Source organism: Acanthaster planci, linkage group LG05, assembly GCF_054643075.1.
Source record: "Acanthaster planci isolate LZ-2023a linkage group LG05, COTS_SCS, whole genome shotgun sequence".
Lineage (NCBI taxonomy): Eukaryota > Metazoa > Echinodermata > Asteroidea > Valvatida > Acanthasteridae > Acanthaster > Acanthaster planci.
In genome coordinates, this window is record NC_141781.1 from 18,620,365 (window position 1) to 18,637,851 (window position 17,487).

Sequence of the window (17,487 nt, forward strand, 5' to 3'; positions counted from 1 at the left end):
GGCAACGGGCTACACAAACAGTGATCTGCTTTGTTTATTTGTACCTCAATTTTTTGTATTGCTTTCACCAAATAAGCAAAGATGTGACCCGCTCTGCCAAAAAAGGTATTAAGTCGCGCCATGCTAAAACAAGTAATGGCTTGTTCTATTTGAAGAGGGCAAAATTTCTATTTTTCTAGAGCTAGTCACATATAGTTTTAGCAACTGGCCACGAGTTAGACTGACACTCTTGGCTAGACTTGGAAACCCTTTGAAATACTGACGGAGTAGGCACATGGCTTTCATCAAGTAACCCGGTAGGTTTTCTGTAAAATCCTATGCCCCAAAGAGGTCATGTGAAAAATCTTGCTCAACTTGGACGATTGAGGATGGGGGGGGAATGAATGGTTGAAGTGACCTCACGACTTAAGTAAATGAACCTCTAGTATAAGTCAAACCAATCAACATCAAGACACTGTGAAGTAAAACAAGTGTAGCAGCAAACCTCCTCTAGACCTGTGTACATGTATTATTCAAAGCATGTTATTAAAGGTTAAATGTATTTCTATTTTATTACTATTTTTCAGCTTTACGAAGGTATTTTTCTGCATGTTTTTGAGCATACATGTATATCACAAATGCATGTGAAAACACTACATGAACCTTGACCCCATCCAAAGCTTTCTTGAGTAACTTTATTTCTCGTAGAAACTGTGAAGTAAAGAGGAATCAGACACTGAGTTAATGAACTATGTGAACTGAACTGCAAGTTGAGTTTAATGTGGCTGGAAAAAGTAAACTGTCACCAACTCACACAAGTTCGACGTTTCATGAATATGCATCAGTGTATATGCTGCCCAATCAGCTTGTTGATTACAACAGAGAGCTACTATGAAACACTTCCTGGCAAAAGAAAAAAAGAACTGACTTGAATGTTTACCTCAAAGATATCGTTTTTTTCCTCTTTAGAAATTGTCACGCTCTGTATTTGACTAACTTGAAAGACACCATGACTGCGGTGGCACCACATTCACATGCGTAGCCCTCAGCTTGATGCAGGCATGCATTTGGCAAATCATAACATCCTATTGGTTAAAGAGGCATGTATGGCACGCGTACCACCTGTCCACAAGCATTGCGCCACCGCAATAATGGCTCCTGATTCTGGTCACTGAGTTACACTAAAATATACTGCGCTGGAGAGTTAACTGCCTACATGTTGGAAAATTGTTAGTCCAAAGAATTCTAAAAGGGCCAAGTGCAGGCCTCCAACAAATTAAAAGAAGTACATTAATAACTCTAAATCTGACATGAAGGGAATAGTCCATAAGAGCAGTGTCTTCTCTGCATAATATGGTAGGTTAAATACTAGCCGTAGTGCATAAGGCATTTTTCTATGTCCACACAAATCAGCAAGTATTAGTGTGAATCTTGGTTTGACCAGTTTCACTCAAAGGCAGGATTAGTTGGACTGTTCGACTCTACTCTTTGAAATTTCATCCTAGGGTCAGCGTTGCATGGCTGGTACTCAACAGTCTTTTATTTCACAATGAAGCAATGAGGGAACCACTCACACGAAAATAAATGTAAATTGGGGCTGCTGCAAGAACAATGAAAGGTGTAACCAATGGAACAGTGAGCCAAGATTCACTTTCATCAACAGTGTTTGGCCTATGGGGTTATTCAATGGAATAAAACGCTAAGGCCGTAAAAAATGACCTGTGACTGAAGCAGTTTGCTTCAATCACCCTTCAGCCACATGCGATTACTTCCTCTTGGATAATTCTATTTCACTTTCCCCCTAAACATTTGACCCTATTACAGCAACTACCAAATACTTGCAGGTTCGTCTTTAATTATTTCTTAGGATGTGTTACATAGTTTCACATTTCTTAACATATATAAAAAAAAAAGCAACACCGGTAAAAACTTGCTAAAAAACTGACAGTAACCAAGTGTTTGTACACTGTACAATTCTTGTAACTTTAAAACTAAGTACAATAGTGAAGAGCACACTACAAATATTGCCACAATAAGCTCGCCGACAAAATGGTGAGAAAACATTTCCGTTTCTTACTTAGAGCAACTGACATCACTAGAGCGCCGACTCGCTTGCATAAAGAAGCCCTCTGAGCGCATCCATGTTTGTATACAAATGTATGGGCAATATGAAATTTGGTCAGATTTCTACACCGTGATGTCGTCATTGCTGACTCGCAAAATAATGAAACACACAATCAGTAAACGAATGCTCCAATTGGCTGTGTGTAAACGGTGCAGGCAAGTACACGCAGGAGATGAATTTTGCCATGGCATTTGGTTTGTAATGTGTTGTACAGAAATGTTCTTGTGCTTGTTGCATGCACAGTAATTTACACGTACTTCATTATGATGTACAAACATGCACATGAATTCAAAATGTCTGCACTCAGGGCTGCTTCAAAGTACCTCCGCAGAGAAATGAGTTAGCACTCTAATAATCCCATGTAGCTCCTTAGGACCGAATGACACCACATTTGAATGCACATCACGTGACACTACGAAAGCCCCTTGAATGTTAGGAGACAAAGAGTACACCATCCCCCCTAAACAAAAGTTGATTCTTGGGGACCAAACAACTTTTTCTGGAATTTATTTTAATACCTGCCCCCCTGCACAAGAAGATTTTTATTGCACCCTCTGCCAAATGTCCACAAAAGTCCTTCACTGATTTGCAATATTATTGGCGTGTATGTGGAACGAACACACCTCCATGTATGCCACGAGTACAGTGTTACAGTTGAGCATGTCCCAAACTAGTCACCATGGTCACAAGTGACAGGGTGACCAGTGACAAAGAAATGCTTCTGTTGTAGTTCATTCCAAGGGCTGGTGACTTGAGACTGGAGGTCTTATGCAGGTCCTGTGATAGTCTTAAGGGGTCTCTACTACAACATGGCTACGTGTCATCCCTTGAGTCATCGACCATGATGCTTGTTTCCTTGGTGAAAAAGCTACCTCTCTAATGCAGAGAGTCCACAGTGACCCTCTTCTGCCACTTTCCCTAAAATCCTCAAAAAATAAAAAAAAGTTCCAGTCCAATTACTTTTTTTCCAGCGCCACAATTTTTTTGGACTAGGATTTGTATCTGCCATTCTCCCTGGGACTAAAAAAAAAAGCAGGCACCCACATGAGAATTCTGTCCAGGACAGCACCTGTTAGTGTGTCTTTAATCCAATGCTTCTTGGCCATGGCCTGTCCGGTGTCTTTGATGGTCCTTCCATGAATGTTGTGTGATGTACCGATGGCAATGTCTGACCAGATAAATTCTCTGACGCACAGGGGAATTCTTACCGGAATTCTCTCCCTCTCCCGTACAGTCCTGCATCAAATGCCCTCATGAGGGCTGCAGTGTCCAGCTTAAAGTTTACAAATGCCGTGGCGGCGAGTCTCCCGGGGTGGTTCAGCCGGTCACCGCTGGCGTTTATCACTGCATCTTTGGTTGGAAATTGAAAATGAGAGGGACGGCATTGCTGCCAAAATTTCAGGTGAGCCTTGCCGCCAAGTACAGCTTAACACAATTTGAATGGACTCTTTAGCAAATGATCACATGGGGCAGCGCAGACATCCAAGATTCCAAGATTCCTGCAAAATGGCAGGTACCGCACTGGTGAAAACACCGACCATGGCGACGTACGCACACACCACAAATCCCAGGATCAGATTACACAATCTTTTCTTTGATCAGTCCCCACGCGCTCGTCGCAGTTGTTTTCTTTGGTGCGGTGTGGTTGCTACCCACAATTTTGTGAAACTCCCGGATGTACCCTCTGCCCTATACCTGTTCATGAATTTCCGACATACACCTTCATTAGCTATGGGCACAGCAGTCTGAAATCAGACTATGGGAGGGTTGCCAACAGCACCTTGGCTGACCTGGCCGTCTCCCATTCCCAACCCCACCCCTTCCCCCTCATCCAGCTAGCTGGCGTCAGTTCATCGCGTCAATGCAACAAGGTCATAACTTGCATTTGTTTGGTACACAAGATACGACCTAGTTGCAATGACGTTGATCTCTTTTCTGCTCACAAGAAATAAAGGCATGCGCAGAGATTTGTTCTCATGTTGAGTGATGTTGAAAAGGTACCTTGATGTTTTGGGGCATTCGCTGACTGAGAGCAGTGCATGTTTGGTGAGCATTTCAAAAAAACAAAAGATTGATTAAGACTCACCGGCAACAATATCATTTGCACCTTCTTTCACTCGGTTTCTGGTCTATAAAAGAAAGAGAAATAAAAACGTTGAACAACACCTTTATTACTTTTGGCAATTGCCATAAATAGGACTGCTTCTGCTGAGGATTTTGCTGTCACTGCCAATGACAATCACGTCATTGAGGTTTAACTTCCACGGTAATTGCCTCACGTTGTGGTGTCACTGTTAACCGGGAAATTTGGCATTACTGGATATTTAAATCTTCGATCGAATGAAAGGTCAAATTTTGAATATTACATCATACGATTTGCAAACCAGCTTACCAGAATTTGGTACTGCTTTTGTGGGCTGACAGTTCCATTCAACTGGGTTTTTCCTTTGAGCTGGCCCTGTCCCATTGTGGGAGAGGCCCTGTGGTGGTAAGGCTGGCCTCGCCCGCTCGTACCGTTCCTGGCCTCCTGCCGAGGGTCCTTGAACCTGAGGAAGAGCTCGTTCTGGGTCTGATTCTGGCTGACGAATGCCCGCTGCTGTCGCATCCTGTGTTTCTGCTCACTCAGCTGGTGGCCGCCGCTGCCGTCTGTCTGCTGCTTTCCCTGGCTGGAATTGGGCGGTGTCGCAGCCTTGGCTCGCTGCTGCTGTTGCTGCAGATGCGGCTGAAGAGGCTGGGCAAGTTTGGTGAGGGCGGCCAGCGGGGACTCCATGAGTGGGGGATCCTTCTGGCCTTTCCACTTGGCAATTTTCTTCTTCAGCGTTCTTCCAAAGGTGTCCATGAAGAGACGGGGACAGAATAACAGCACGAACACAAATATGAAATGTTACTAATGTACTTTCATTTTTTTTCCTGCCAATAAATGTAACCTGTTCCGTGAAAATGTTACTATGTTACTAATGTACTTTCATTTTTTTCCTGCCAATAAAATGTGACCTGTTCCGTGAAAATCAGTCATGATGCCATTTTTTTCAGTAATTTGGTTTCAGTTTGCATTAGGAAGAGCAAGCAAAGCTCTTTACTTTGATTTATCAGTCATTTTGTTATGCTGATGTCTGCAGACATTTTTGATGTGGGTGAAAATACTGAGGGCTGCTACTTATTTCCATCGTACAAGACTCTCTAACAGGCCTGAAACTTGAGAGAGGCTCTGGCGACTTGTGACTCGTGTTAACAGAACAGGTCACACATGTGAGTTTTCATCATTTTCTCGCCACAAGCTTCTTTTGGGCATGTAGCTTGCAGTGTAAATGTGACGAACCCTCAATAGGAGAGAAGTAACCAAAAGTACAATGACCGTCAAGGTCTTGAAAGCAACATGCAATACTCACTTCATGTAGGGCATTGCCATGAAGAAATTGTTGGGATTAAGCCCCAGGTTGATCTTTGGTGCATTGTCTTTCTTGTTGGTTGGCAGATCATCAATGTGAAACCATTTGACATCCTTAAGAAAGAGAAATTTGAAGAAGACGGTCATTTCTTGTTCTCACTTGTCAGGTCTTCCGTTGTTCTTCGTATATCGAGAAACAGAACAAAGAATTGCAGGCTATGTTGAAAGTTGTCATAACACTACAGCTGTATCCCACAACGTGAGGCCTTGCACGTCGCACGTAGCACAGCCTTGTGCACGTTCATTTACCCTGGGCTGGACAAAGCAATAGGTGACAAAGTGTCTTGGCTGGAGTTGAACCTACCCAGAGCAGTACTGCACACAACGTTCAGTGCCATCAAACAAAAGGCCACAGCACCCAAGATTACTGCTCCATGCTGCCCCTCCCCATTACACCTGATGTATAATTTGACGTGGAAATATCATAAAATTGACTTTTGGCAGGTAATTTGCATTATTTAATCACCCTTAAAAAGTAAAGAATTTGTAGTAAACATTCAAAATCATTCATCAGATGTACATTTAACAGGGCCAGGAGAAAAATTGGACTTCAAATTTTTAGAATGACCCACGTTCGCTTCCCACTAAAATTTTCAGGAGCAAGGGAAAGGCAGCATGTACCTCTGGCCCCATCTGAAGCAATGCTCGCCGATACGTACTTAGTCTGTGCGACAGAGCCATGAACTGTTCCTGGCAACATTTCAGTATGAACATGTATTTGACTCGCCTACAGATCCTCTGAACAACTGGTAACAACAAAAGTAGCAGCTGGCACGTGCTAATGAATGGACCAGTGAGAATTTGGCTCTTGGTCATGAATATGTATGAGGTATGATAATTTGCCCTAGTTACACCTCTGTTTTTGTCCTGCTTTCACGTCTGCATAGCGCCTGCACTTTTAAATGCTGCAGTGATCAAGCAGATTTAAAGGAAATAAAACACACTGAACGGGAAACAAAAAACAATTTATATTCTTACGTTACCTTAATTTCTCCCCTCGTTTTTGGTTTGAACTCAGTATTTACAGGGACGTTGGGCACCACGTACAGTCTCGCCAGTTGGTCATTGAATGTTGCTTCAATATACTCCTCCTCGTTTATTAATGTTGTGATGTCAAATCCAGTCTCTTCCAGCACCTGAAGGATGAACAATACTCAATCATTAGAAATTCACCTGTTTTGGATAGAACTGTAAGCATCACCAATCAGGGCCAAATGATGAGACATTTCAGTCATTTGCATAAGAAATATCAAACAACATTGGGAAAGTTATCTTCATCTATTTGACTGGCATTATTTTGTTCAAATAATGGCCACCAGTCAAGTTGATGCCACACCAATTTTTCCTGGAAAAAACCTGACTGGCCAAGTTCACATTGGTATTTCCAGAAAAGCTCACTACAAAAGAAACCATGTCGGATGTTACTGATCAAAAATACTGAAATAAAGGGACTTTAAAGAAATAAATTGAAGAGGAAATTGTGACATGTTTTGGGCAGTGTTGTCGTCGAGACCATCACAAGAACTGACACAGGACCAGGCACAAGATCTGTCACAAGACCAGGCACAAGTAACAGGGTGAACAATGACAAAGGAATGATTTTGTTGCAGTTTATTTGAATAATTTGTGGCTTGAATTCAGACTGGAGGTCTTGTGTTGGTCTTGTGCTGGTTTTGTGTGGTCTTGTGAAGGTCTTTAGTGGTCTGAACTACAACACTGGTTTTGAGGAACACAACATTTCCAGCTCTCACAATTGACATTTCAAAAAACTTACCGGCAAAAGGCAAGAAGAATGTTCAATTGATAAGTGACAAGGGCCTACCCTGTCCGCAAGTCCCCTCTGTACACTTACCTCTCTTATTGCACATTGTTTGGGCGACTCGCCTTGATTAACTTTACCCTTTGGGAATCCCCAGCTGGTCTTGCTGAAGAAGGCCTGCACCATGACAATCTTGGCAACACAGAAAAACAGGTTGAAATTATACATACACTGTGCTCGCAGGGTTGACCAAAGGCTTACAAAAAACCTCACAAGCTGACATGGGTGGGACTCGAACCCATGACCTCATGCTTATAGTTACTGGCGCAGACGTCTAACTACTCAGCCATCGAGCTTGCCATGGTCGACTGGCTGGGTCGAGTTGGACAAGCAGCGGGAACCGCGAGTATCCGTTGCAGAGAAAAAGCATATTAACCACTTGCTGCCAGGGAGCCCGGTTTTGGGCACACAGGCTTGATACAAGAAACCGGGGAGCCCGAACCGGACAAAAGAGCTTAGCCTTATAACAAAAGACTGTAATCGGAACAAAAGACCGAGCTGCTAGGAATTGCTGACAGTTTTTTAGTTGTCAATAGAGGAGGAAACCTGTCATTGTTTGACAAGATCATACCACTGTTTGTGGCATTCAGTGCGAGTGGATTACCACCGGGGACAAAAGCCCTCTGGCACTCCAAAGATGAGTGATACAAAACCACTGCATGCTAATTTTGCCCCATTGAAAAGATGCCAACCGCACACTGTGCCAGTTTCCGGAACTGAGGAAACTTAAATAACACTGCACAACCTGGACTATTTTACAAGGCGGCAGGCCTGGCTGAAATACTCGGGCGTCAATAGATGTTGTCAGTCAGATTAGAGTAGCCACCAGACAGTCATTCGTTTGGGTGTAAACATCCAGTAAATGAAGTCCTGATTTTTTAAAGAATTTTGAGAACCAAAAATCTTGAAAATCCCCCGGCTTTACGTTGTGCAACTTCAAATTCAAGGATCCTACAGAACGAATGAGCATTCATACTGCAAACCGCTTCTTGTCCATTAAAGTCACCTCATTTGGGGATTATGTCCTTGGAATAGGGCACTTGCTGTCTTTCAGTAAATGAATCTTTTTAAAGTTGTTTAACACAAGTGCTTCAACAGGAAGGAAGAGACAAACACAAGTACATTTCAAGAGGAATGAAGAGTGAAATTGAAAAGTGGCATCTTAGAATAGAAGATTTGAGCACATGTTGTATATAGCCACCCCTAGTGGAACAATATCAGTTCTTCCATTGCTTTACGAAGAGAACCTTGGGTTACCCTCTTTGATTCCTTTGGAAAAAAAGGAGAATTAAGCAGTGGGCCAATGATGAAGTTTGCATAAATTTATCATTTTGAGGATGTCAAGACAGTGAAACAAACAGATTGAATGATAAAGGAATTACACTGATTTTAAGATCACAATTTCTAAAAACTTTATGTGACTTCAACATTACTTAATGCTAAGATAAAGAATTCCAAATTCCATAAATTCTACTTTTAGTTTAAAAATTCCCTGTGCACCAGGTCAGTAAGTGACTGTGTGGACTCGACCTAGACTACACATTATGTGTCAACACTGTAACAGAAATATTTGGGCGTTTATTATACAGTCACAAGAAAATAGGCAGTGTGCCAAATATATGATGGCCTTTAAAACACACTTCATTCCATAGTTTTCACCTACATTTTGCAGAGTGGAGTCCAGCATGATGGCGCCGTAGGTTGGCACACTCATCTTGTACTCCTTCCATTCAGCGAAATGCTCATCCACATTGGCACTGTACTCTTTGAGAAAGGGACAATGCCTGAAAAGTGCAAACACAGTTAAGGTCAACTATGATGCTACACCAGACTCCAATGATGTAACTGTACAAGTAGGAATGACAAGCACAATTAGCACATGCACTACAAGGTGTAATAAGCAACCTTCAAAGGGTGAGCTTTTGCACTGGATCAATTTCAAGGAGCTGGTTAAGAAGGAAATTTAGCAAATAAACACTTGCTTAGCAAAGACAGGATACCAAGGTAAACTGTCATATGTTGTAAATTCTCACAACTGGTTATCCACTGATTTCTGCTAAGAAAGAAAAGTTCCTGAGCAGTGTAATTCTGCTTCCAGGGAGCAATACAAAATGTGAACCAGCTTTAAAGTCCGGCACAGCTGATGGAATAACTGTCAAGTGAGTGGGTGAAAGTCAAATCACATGCTGGTTTTGGCAGCACTGCTGGAGCAAAGGCTGTCAGTCAAGGCCAAGGCTTGGAACCCTGAAGCAAAGGCTTTGACCCCCAAGGCCTGGCTGAGGCCCTAATATCCAGCCTTACAAAAGTCTCATGGCAAAGGTTGAGCCTTAACCACTCGGTGCCAGGGTTTCCGGTACCGGGTACCTTGGGTTTGTACACATAGCCAGGGTGCGCGAAATCAGACAGCGCAGCTGGGCCTTGTAACAAAAGACCGTGCTTTGGAATAAAGACCGAGCTACTAGGAATTGCCATCATTTTTCAGCTGGTATTAGCAGAGGTAATCCGTCATTGTTTCGAAACAGTATACCAATGTTTGCAGCATTCAGTGCCCACGGATTATCAGCGGGGAAAAAAGCGCTCCAGCACTCCAGCAATGAGCAATACAGTACCATTGCATGCTCATCTAGCTGCATTTGAAAAGACACTGCTGCCATTCAACAACACACTGGGCCAATTTCGGGAACAAAGGAAATTACGCAACACCACACAAGCTGGGCTCTCTTTACTTGGCGGCAGGACTGGCTGCAATACTCGGGCGTAAATAGAGATTGCCTATCAGATTAGAGTAGCCACCAGACAGTCATTCATGTGGGTGTACGCGTCCAGTAAATGAAGTTATGAATTTTTGAAAAATTTTGAAAACGGAAAATCTTGAAAATCGCCTAGCACGAAGTGCTTAAGGTACAGTACTTCATCGCTAAGTCCAAGGTTAAAAAATTTCAGACATTCACAACCAAACTATACATGCTTATATACGCTAACCAATCTTCAGTAATGATAACGCTGATGATAATGAAATAAACAAAGCTCAAAAATAACAGGTATAAAAAAAATAAATTATTTAATATCAGATATCAATGAGAGGCACCAGGTACACGTGGCTTCAGGTGTCCACAGCAACCACACTTCTGCACGTACTTGACCCTAGGCAAACCGCATATCTAGTTCAGGCTGTACAGCATGTTAGTAAAGGATATTGGCCTTGGAAAATTCCTTGATGCTGCAGCCAGGCAAGAAGTGTTTCTCTGCCCTGTAGAAGTCCAGGTAGAACCAGTGGGCTAGCTCAATCTGGAAGAACACACGGATCATGTTGTTCCTTTCCTCCGCCGGAATGTTGATCAAAAAGCGGCTGTCGGTGCAACAAAGAGGGCAAAGGTACCGCTAAATACCAAAAATATGTCATTTTTCTGTCGTTGTTGGGACTCCACATGTTGGAAGTCAGGCGTTGAAGGAACCCATCACTATTAACATAATGGGGACGATTTCGCCGCCACAACTCAATTCTGGCTTTCCCAACAAACGAGCTGTCCCTGCAACGCAGGGAAGGCATACCCACCTGCACAAAGAGTCCAATACATCCGGAGGGATGGCCACTGTGACCGGCTGACCATCCATGACTGACCAGCTTCTAATCACAGTCTATGTCCAGTCAGTCACCACCTGCATCAGTCATGAAGAAGTCCCTCACTCAGGAAATACATGCATCTGTTGATGGTATCAAAACAATTCCAGGACTGAAAACACTGTGACACTGATTACGTGAAAAATGTAGGTCTTTTTTTAAAACAAAACTTGAAAAACTTCATTCACAAATTTAGTGGTTCATAAGAAAGAAAGAAATATCCCAGCAGCAGGCTATTGCTAGGATACATACCTGTACATGTAGGTTACCCTTATCACAATATCTCCAACATCTTGGCTCAAGACGTCTCGTACACGTTAATCATAATTTACAGTGTCATGAAAGAAATAAGCTTGCTCCTGAAAAAAGTATTTTCTAAGAAGTAACCTTCAAATTTTGTTCATTGATGACTGATTTGTTATAAGGGTGGTACTTTTGTGGTGAGGAACAACATTCGCAAAGAATGAGTAAAAAGCACTCTTTTTTCCGGTCAGAATTTCAAAGCAACAGTCATGATACTGGGATGTTTCTCTACGCATTTTTCTTTAAACTATTCTGCAAGCAGTTCTTGTCTTCCTTCCGTTTTGAATAAAGATGGCTGATTTTTCCAAAATGGGAGACAGATTTTTGTCACTTGCATTAAATAACTAAATGATAGTTCAGTTACAAGATACCTTGAGAATTTTTTAAAAAGGAAAAGAAATTCCAGGACAAAGCAAGCGACAGGGACGAGACACAGCTTTCTTTATCACTTGGTCTCTCAAATACACTGCACAAAGATTTTGATTGATAGTGGAGTTGCATTTAAGGCTTCTCACATGTGCAATGGTGTGATTGGTCAGTCTGTGCAATCACTCCATCTAGGCATGATCGTCACCCTTGTTTCCAAACTACATGTATCTGTTGATTTCACTGTGACTTGAGACAATTACATTTTCTTTCTGGTTCATGGTTGGGAAGAATTTCATATACGGACGCCACTTGACATGCTGTACACAAACCCTATGAGACTGGTCGGAAAAATGTCTAATAAATATCTCTGTGTTTTCACAGCTAAGTTTGACTTTTTAAGACATTTTATTGCTTTTGATGGCTAAGAGGTCACTGCATGGAAAAATCAGTGGCGTTCATATAGAATTGTTTCCCACAGTCACAACAGTTGTAGTTGTGGAAAACTGTTTCAGACAAGAGCGGAAGGGACTACATTAAGGGACCGACGGATAGTGTGACACTATTGCGTCCAACCATGGAGGAATAAATGATCGACCATTCTCTTGGTTGGCATAAGGTCACTGGGTCTTGTTTCTTGTCTATGATTGGGTAGCGGTGGCTGTTATTAATTACACCCTCTGGACTGAATGGAGAATGACCAGTGTTGTGGTCAAAGAGAGGAAATATCTGAGCTACTTCTACTGTCAGACTGTCCAATTAAACACTACATCTTTTGTTAAATATATTTCAAAATTTCACTGTTTTATGTAGAAAAAATACGTCTCACATTGACATTATCGTATCCAACACGTAAACAAAATGGTGTATTCATTTTTTACAGGTGTAAAAAATTCTGAACTCGTAATTCCCAGTACAAATTGAATGAAGAGCTTCCCCTTTGCCTAATGCACGTGCAATAGACTAGGTTGGACAGGCTCTGACATGTCTGACCAAGAAAACACACTTTACTACATTTACATCCGCTGTTACAATTTACAAAACACTCGACAGGTTTCTGATAAGCCGATTTCTTGTTCCATCGCCATGTTGATTTCAGCACCCCAGCACAAGTAAGTGAACAAAGCTAGAGGGGAAAAAATTGTCTACAACAATAACAATCACGAGCGTCCATTCACCAAATCTTACGCAACTTTGTTGTCATGAATTCTTCCCCTCTGTCACGGTCATGTCTGTTGAATCTTCTGATCATGCACTCATGAAATGTGAAAAAGGTTATAGTGTAATTTGACGCCCAGAATTAGAAGCCATTACTGCGGTGGCTCAACGCTCGTGGACAGGTGGTATGCGCGTGTTACATGCCTCTTCGACCAATAGGTTGTCAGGATTTGCCAAATGCATGTGCGCATCAAGCTGAAGAATGTGCGTGTGAGTGCGGTGCCGCCCACCGCAGTTAGGGCGTCCAATCGGATTACTCTACACACATGTACATGTATAGGGGCCTCGTACATGTACATGAACATGCACTACTGGTACAGTGGTAGACACAAGATGACACTGATCACAAATATGAAATGCTTCAGAACAAAAGTCCATACTTGTTACTACTTAATGGAGCATCATTAGGCTACTCCTAAGCCTTCTCGCAAATACTGCACATGCTGCATGGGTGATTTTGCACAATGGTAGACCTTGAAGGAAGGAATTGTGGGAAGGCAAAAGGAGCAAACATTGCCCCTTTTGCCTTCCACAATGCCTTGATGTGATAAGGCTTATGGTAGGCTTCACACTCAGCCTGAATCACAGTAGGCTTATACCACGTGAATTTTCTGCCCAATACTCTCCGCAAAGATATTTTGAATTTGGTTTCTTTATTTCGGTTAGCATGTTTACAGGTTTAGGCACAGGCCGGCTAATGTAACCACTGAGCCTACTTACTCAAGTTGTAGGTCTAGACATGGACTCTGGAGGAATAAAACACATGTTTTATTCCTCCATGGTCTAGATAAGTCATGATTATTGAAAGCAATTTACCGAATTATGAATAGACTAGTTGGTGAAGACATGGACGAAGGAAGGATGTACATGTAGGCGGACGGACGGCGAGCAGACATTCTTCACGTTTGCTTTGTTTACGTTTGTACATACAGGTATGTGCAAGCATTTTACTATGGTGTACTATTTACGACAAATATTTCTCTCTCTCTCTCTTGCCTCCCTCCAGGCGACGCAACCAGACGACGCGACGGCACGACGGCTCCCTTACGTCGTGCTGTCGGGTCGCACCATCGCCTTTTTGCCATTACTTTTGTACACACGCGTCGCGTCGTGCGTCGCGTCGTGCCGTCGCTCTGCCTTAGGTCCTTTCCATGTTGCATTTTTTGCCACCTGAACGTCGCCCCTTCCGTCGCCCGTCGCGTCGTACCGTCTTGCGTCGCTTCGTACGTCGTGTCGTGCATCGCGTCGCCTATTACGTCGCCTGAAGCACGACGCGACGCACGACACGACGCACGATACGACGCGTCGTGTGCTGTCACCCTTTATTTCTTGGTGTTTATAGAGGGCGCCTCTACTGTTTTCTTTCATTTCCGCTCACAATACTTGAATAGTAGGGTACAGTCCACTAATTCAAGCCCTATTGAAAACAGTGTAAAATCGGCACTGTTCAGGGCTCAATAACATGCTTATCAACATCCTTGAGATTGCTGAAACACAAATAAAATTATTGTCTCGTCCCTAATCTTTCGATTTCCTTTCAATTTTTTGTGGGCGAACAAATTACATTTTTAATTATTCCCACAAAACAAAATCACCCCCGAAAAGTGATTTTTCTGAAGTTTTCAAGTGACAACCCTCAACCTTCTTGGGCACTTAGGACCATTTTTCAGTTGTAGTTTTTATCCATTCTGCTTTCATAGGATAGCTCAAAGACCCAGGCTTTGATCCTGGCAACGACAATCTCACCATTTCAGGGGCTAAACAATCTCCTTTTTAAGAAAAATGCTTCGCTGCTTCTTTTAATGCTAATGAGCTGAGCTGAAATTTTTACTTGAATAGTGGACTGCATGCAGGACATGGCATTCGCCCTTTGTTACGCTGCCGCCAGGGACATGAAGAGCCTTGAACTGACAGCTTTTGAAATATTCTCCAATTGAGTAGTATAGATGATAGAAGAACTAATGCAACATCATGCCAAAAATTAATTACCAACATACACGGAAAAGCTGCAAGATCGAGGCTCTGCATGCCTGTGGCGGTAGCGTACAAAGAGCGAATAGGTAGCAGGTCTTGTTTTTGTTATTGTTAATTTTCATGGTTACTTTCTAACTTTGTGTTTTCATTTAGAGTGAGATGTTGAAGAAAAGGTTTGTTTGTTTTTTAATCAAATGTAATTAGAAAGAGCGTCACGACCAACTATCAGCCTTGTCTCCAGGAAAAAACATGAGCCACAACGTTGTTTTAACTTTTCCTCCTCTAATTTTGATCTTCCTAATGATTATGTAATAAAATTAATTTTGTTCCCTTACTTTTTGAAATCCTAACTCCCACAGAATTAGGTCATACAATTTGTGTGGGTTGCTTTACAGAGTGTGTGGGCAGTTGGTAGCAGAACTTGTAACAAGAGTCCTTGAGAAGGAGCCGATAACTTCGTTCCCTAGCCAGTGACCTTCCACTTCACTTGGCTACTGGACTGAACAGAGACTGTTCTATTGTCACTTTGTGATTTCTCCTTCCATATAACCTGCCATACTTGCAAATTCGTCCCTGTCCTTCTCTAGGCAAAAACATTACCAGTGTAAGCCTATAACCACACATGCACACGTTGCTAGACAGTGGGTGGCCTGGACTAGAGCCACATGAATTCCTTTCCGAAACAAACCTGATTTAGTCGGGGGGGGGGAAGGAAAGACTGTGCGCTTGAACCCTAAACATCATATAGCCCAACACATCTCCGTCATCCATTCAAGCTCTTTTTACTGCAAGCCTTTTGACTGCAAACTCTACAGCTACTTGCCAAGTCATGACAAGCCAAGTCGTCCCCAACTTCAGCAATAGATCGTCTTCAAGCTAGGCCCTTTATTTATTTTCATTGCTAATTCATAATGTTTTCTGTAAAACAGAATCCCTGTTTTTTTCCTCATTATTAAAAAGATGCTTTCTCTAACGTTAGGGTATTTGCATTTTCGTAAACCGTGCGAAAACGTTTCACTATATTAGCCGGAAACGAGTTAATTCTCACTGGTTGGCTAATAATAAAAGGCGTAAACTAGTAAACAAATAAATAATATAAGCAGGTGTAATGATTCTCACATTATGTCCGCTACAGTATTTCTAAATCTATTCTAATATCAATACATCAATCATTATAACGTGCTTCCTAATGTAAGATGCGGATCAGAGGAGAAATTATACATGTGTGTGGCCAAACAGAGTTGAAAACAGACACGGCCACAATGATGATAATAGCGTCTGTACAATGTTTTATTCAGAAACACGGACTAATAGCACTGAAAGTGTGGTGCCGATGAAGGTAACGAGGAAGACTGGCCTGAAGGAAGACTGAGACGGAATATTCTGAAGGTGTTATAGAGCAACGTCGGTGGTAATTTCCTAAACCCGTGGTCAAACTTGCGGCCATACAATTGTAGACAAATTGTCTGGGGAATTGGGAGTACTACGTAGAAATTACCGGGATGGACCACGGAGAAATACCGGTATCTATAAGATTACAAATCTGCCACAAATGGGAACCGCTGGGTTTAAAGAGTGACGAATTCTGGGATTCCACGTATTATGAGAGAGCAGTTCCTACATATGCCGATTTTCTTTTTGCTCTTTTTTTTTTCCTAATAAAATATGACAGAAATTAATCCTAATCGAGGAATGGATCAGATAAAAACAAAAGCAAATCAACTCCAAAGAGTAAATAGCATGTATCTTGCAAGCACAGGAGACAGAAATGAAAGAAAACAGTAAAAGCGCCCTCTATAAACACCACGAAGCAAAGGGCCGTCGCTTCGTACCGTCGTGCGTTGCGTCGTGCGTCGTGTCGTGCGTCGCGTCGTACTTCAGGCGACGTAATAAGCGACGCAATGCACGATACGACGTACGACGCGACGCACGACGGTACAACGCGACGGGCGACGGAAGGGGTGGCGTTTAGGCGGCAAAAAATGTAACATGGAAAGGATCTGAGACAGCACGACGCGACGGGCGATAGCACGACACGACGCGATGCGTCGTGTGTGTACAAACGTAATGGCAAGAAGGTGACGGTTCGACCCGTCGCGTCGTCTGGTTGCGTCGTCTGGATGGAGGCAAGAGAGAGAGAAATGTTTGTCGTAAATAGTACACCATATTTTCGTATACTGCATTAGCACAATGAGTCTGTTTGGCTACATGCCATTTAAGTTGTACACGTACGCACACACCGTACCTGGGCCCATAACAAGCGCGCATTGCCCTAAAATACGTTGCGTGTCCAACACTCAGCTTGGAATACCCCTCATCGCAAAGAATCGATTATCTTTAAAACAAAAATAGCACTTCTAATTGGAAATGTCGTAGCATCGATACTGGAACACCGACGGAAAAGATTTTTTAACAGATTAAATTTATTAAATGTGTTATTGTTGTATCTGTTTTTTCCGATCAGTCGTTATCTTTGACGCCTTTTCATGAAGCCACGTCGATTGTGTAACTGAACGTAAATGAAACGACAATTCTATTTTGCAACAAGCGCATTCCCTATCCCAAACGCTATTGTCAAAGCGTTGCGGGCATATGCATGTATCCTTCCAGTATCCCCTAGGCATTAGCCTCTT

General features: G+C 42.5%; 1 protein-coding gene across 3 annotated transcripts; it reads right to left on the minus strand.

Annotated features, from left to right (window-relative positions):
* Window positions 1-485: 485 nt before the first annotated feature.
* dcp2 (decapping mRNA 2) lies at window positions 486-14,135 on the minus strand. 3 transcript variants are annotated; one of them, XM_087136951.1, is made up of 10 exons: window positions 13,697-14,135; window positions 10,928-11,076; window positions 10,569-10,720; window positions 9,035-9,162; window positions 7,405-7,503; window positions 6,536-6,688; window positions 5,494-5,606; window positions 4,497-4,926; window positions 4,191-4,233; window positions 486-3,491 (listed from the first exon to the last, which is right to left on the minus strand). In XM_087136951.1, exons 2-10 carry the CDS (start codon window positions 10,984-10,986, stop codon window positions 3,430-3,432), a joined length of 1,239 nt encoding a protein of 412 aa, XP_086993077.1. In that variant the 5' UTR covers window positions 10,987-11,076; window positions 13,697-14,135; the 3' UTR covers window positions 486-3,429. The 3 variants fall into 3 exon arrangements, with proteins under 3 accessions (XP_086993077.1, XP_022108149.2, XP_022108148.2); XM_022252457.2 differs by having other exon boundaries at window positions 486-3,454; window positions 13,601-14,129; XM_022252456.2 differs by having other exon boundaries at window positions 486-3,454; window positions 13,697-14,128.
* Between the last annotated feature and the right edge of the window lie 3,352 nt (window positions 14,136-17,487).

Excerpts from the sequence above, each read along its gene's own strand:
- dcp2 (XM_022252457.2), bottom strand. The coding sequence starts at position 10,986 with ATGGATGGTCAGCCGGTCACAGTGGCCATCCCTCCGGATGTATTGGAC. Across the intron at positions 6,689-7,404 it reads AACAATGTGCAATAAGAGAG|GTGCTGGAAGAGACTGGATT; the intron begins GTAAGTGTACAG and ends TTCATCCTTCAG. Across the intron at positions 5,607-6,535 it reads AAACGAGGGGAGAAATTAAG|GATGTCAAATGGTTTCACAT; the intron begins GTAACGTAAGAA and ends CTCTTTCTTAAG.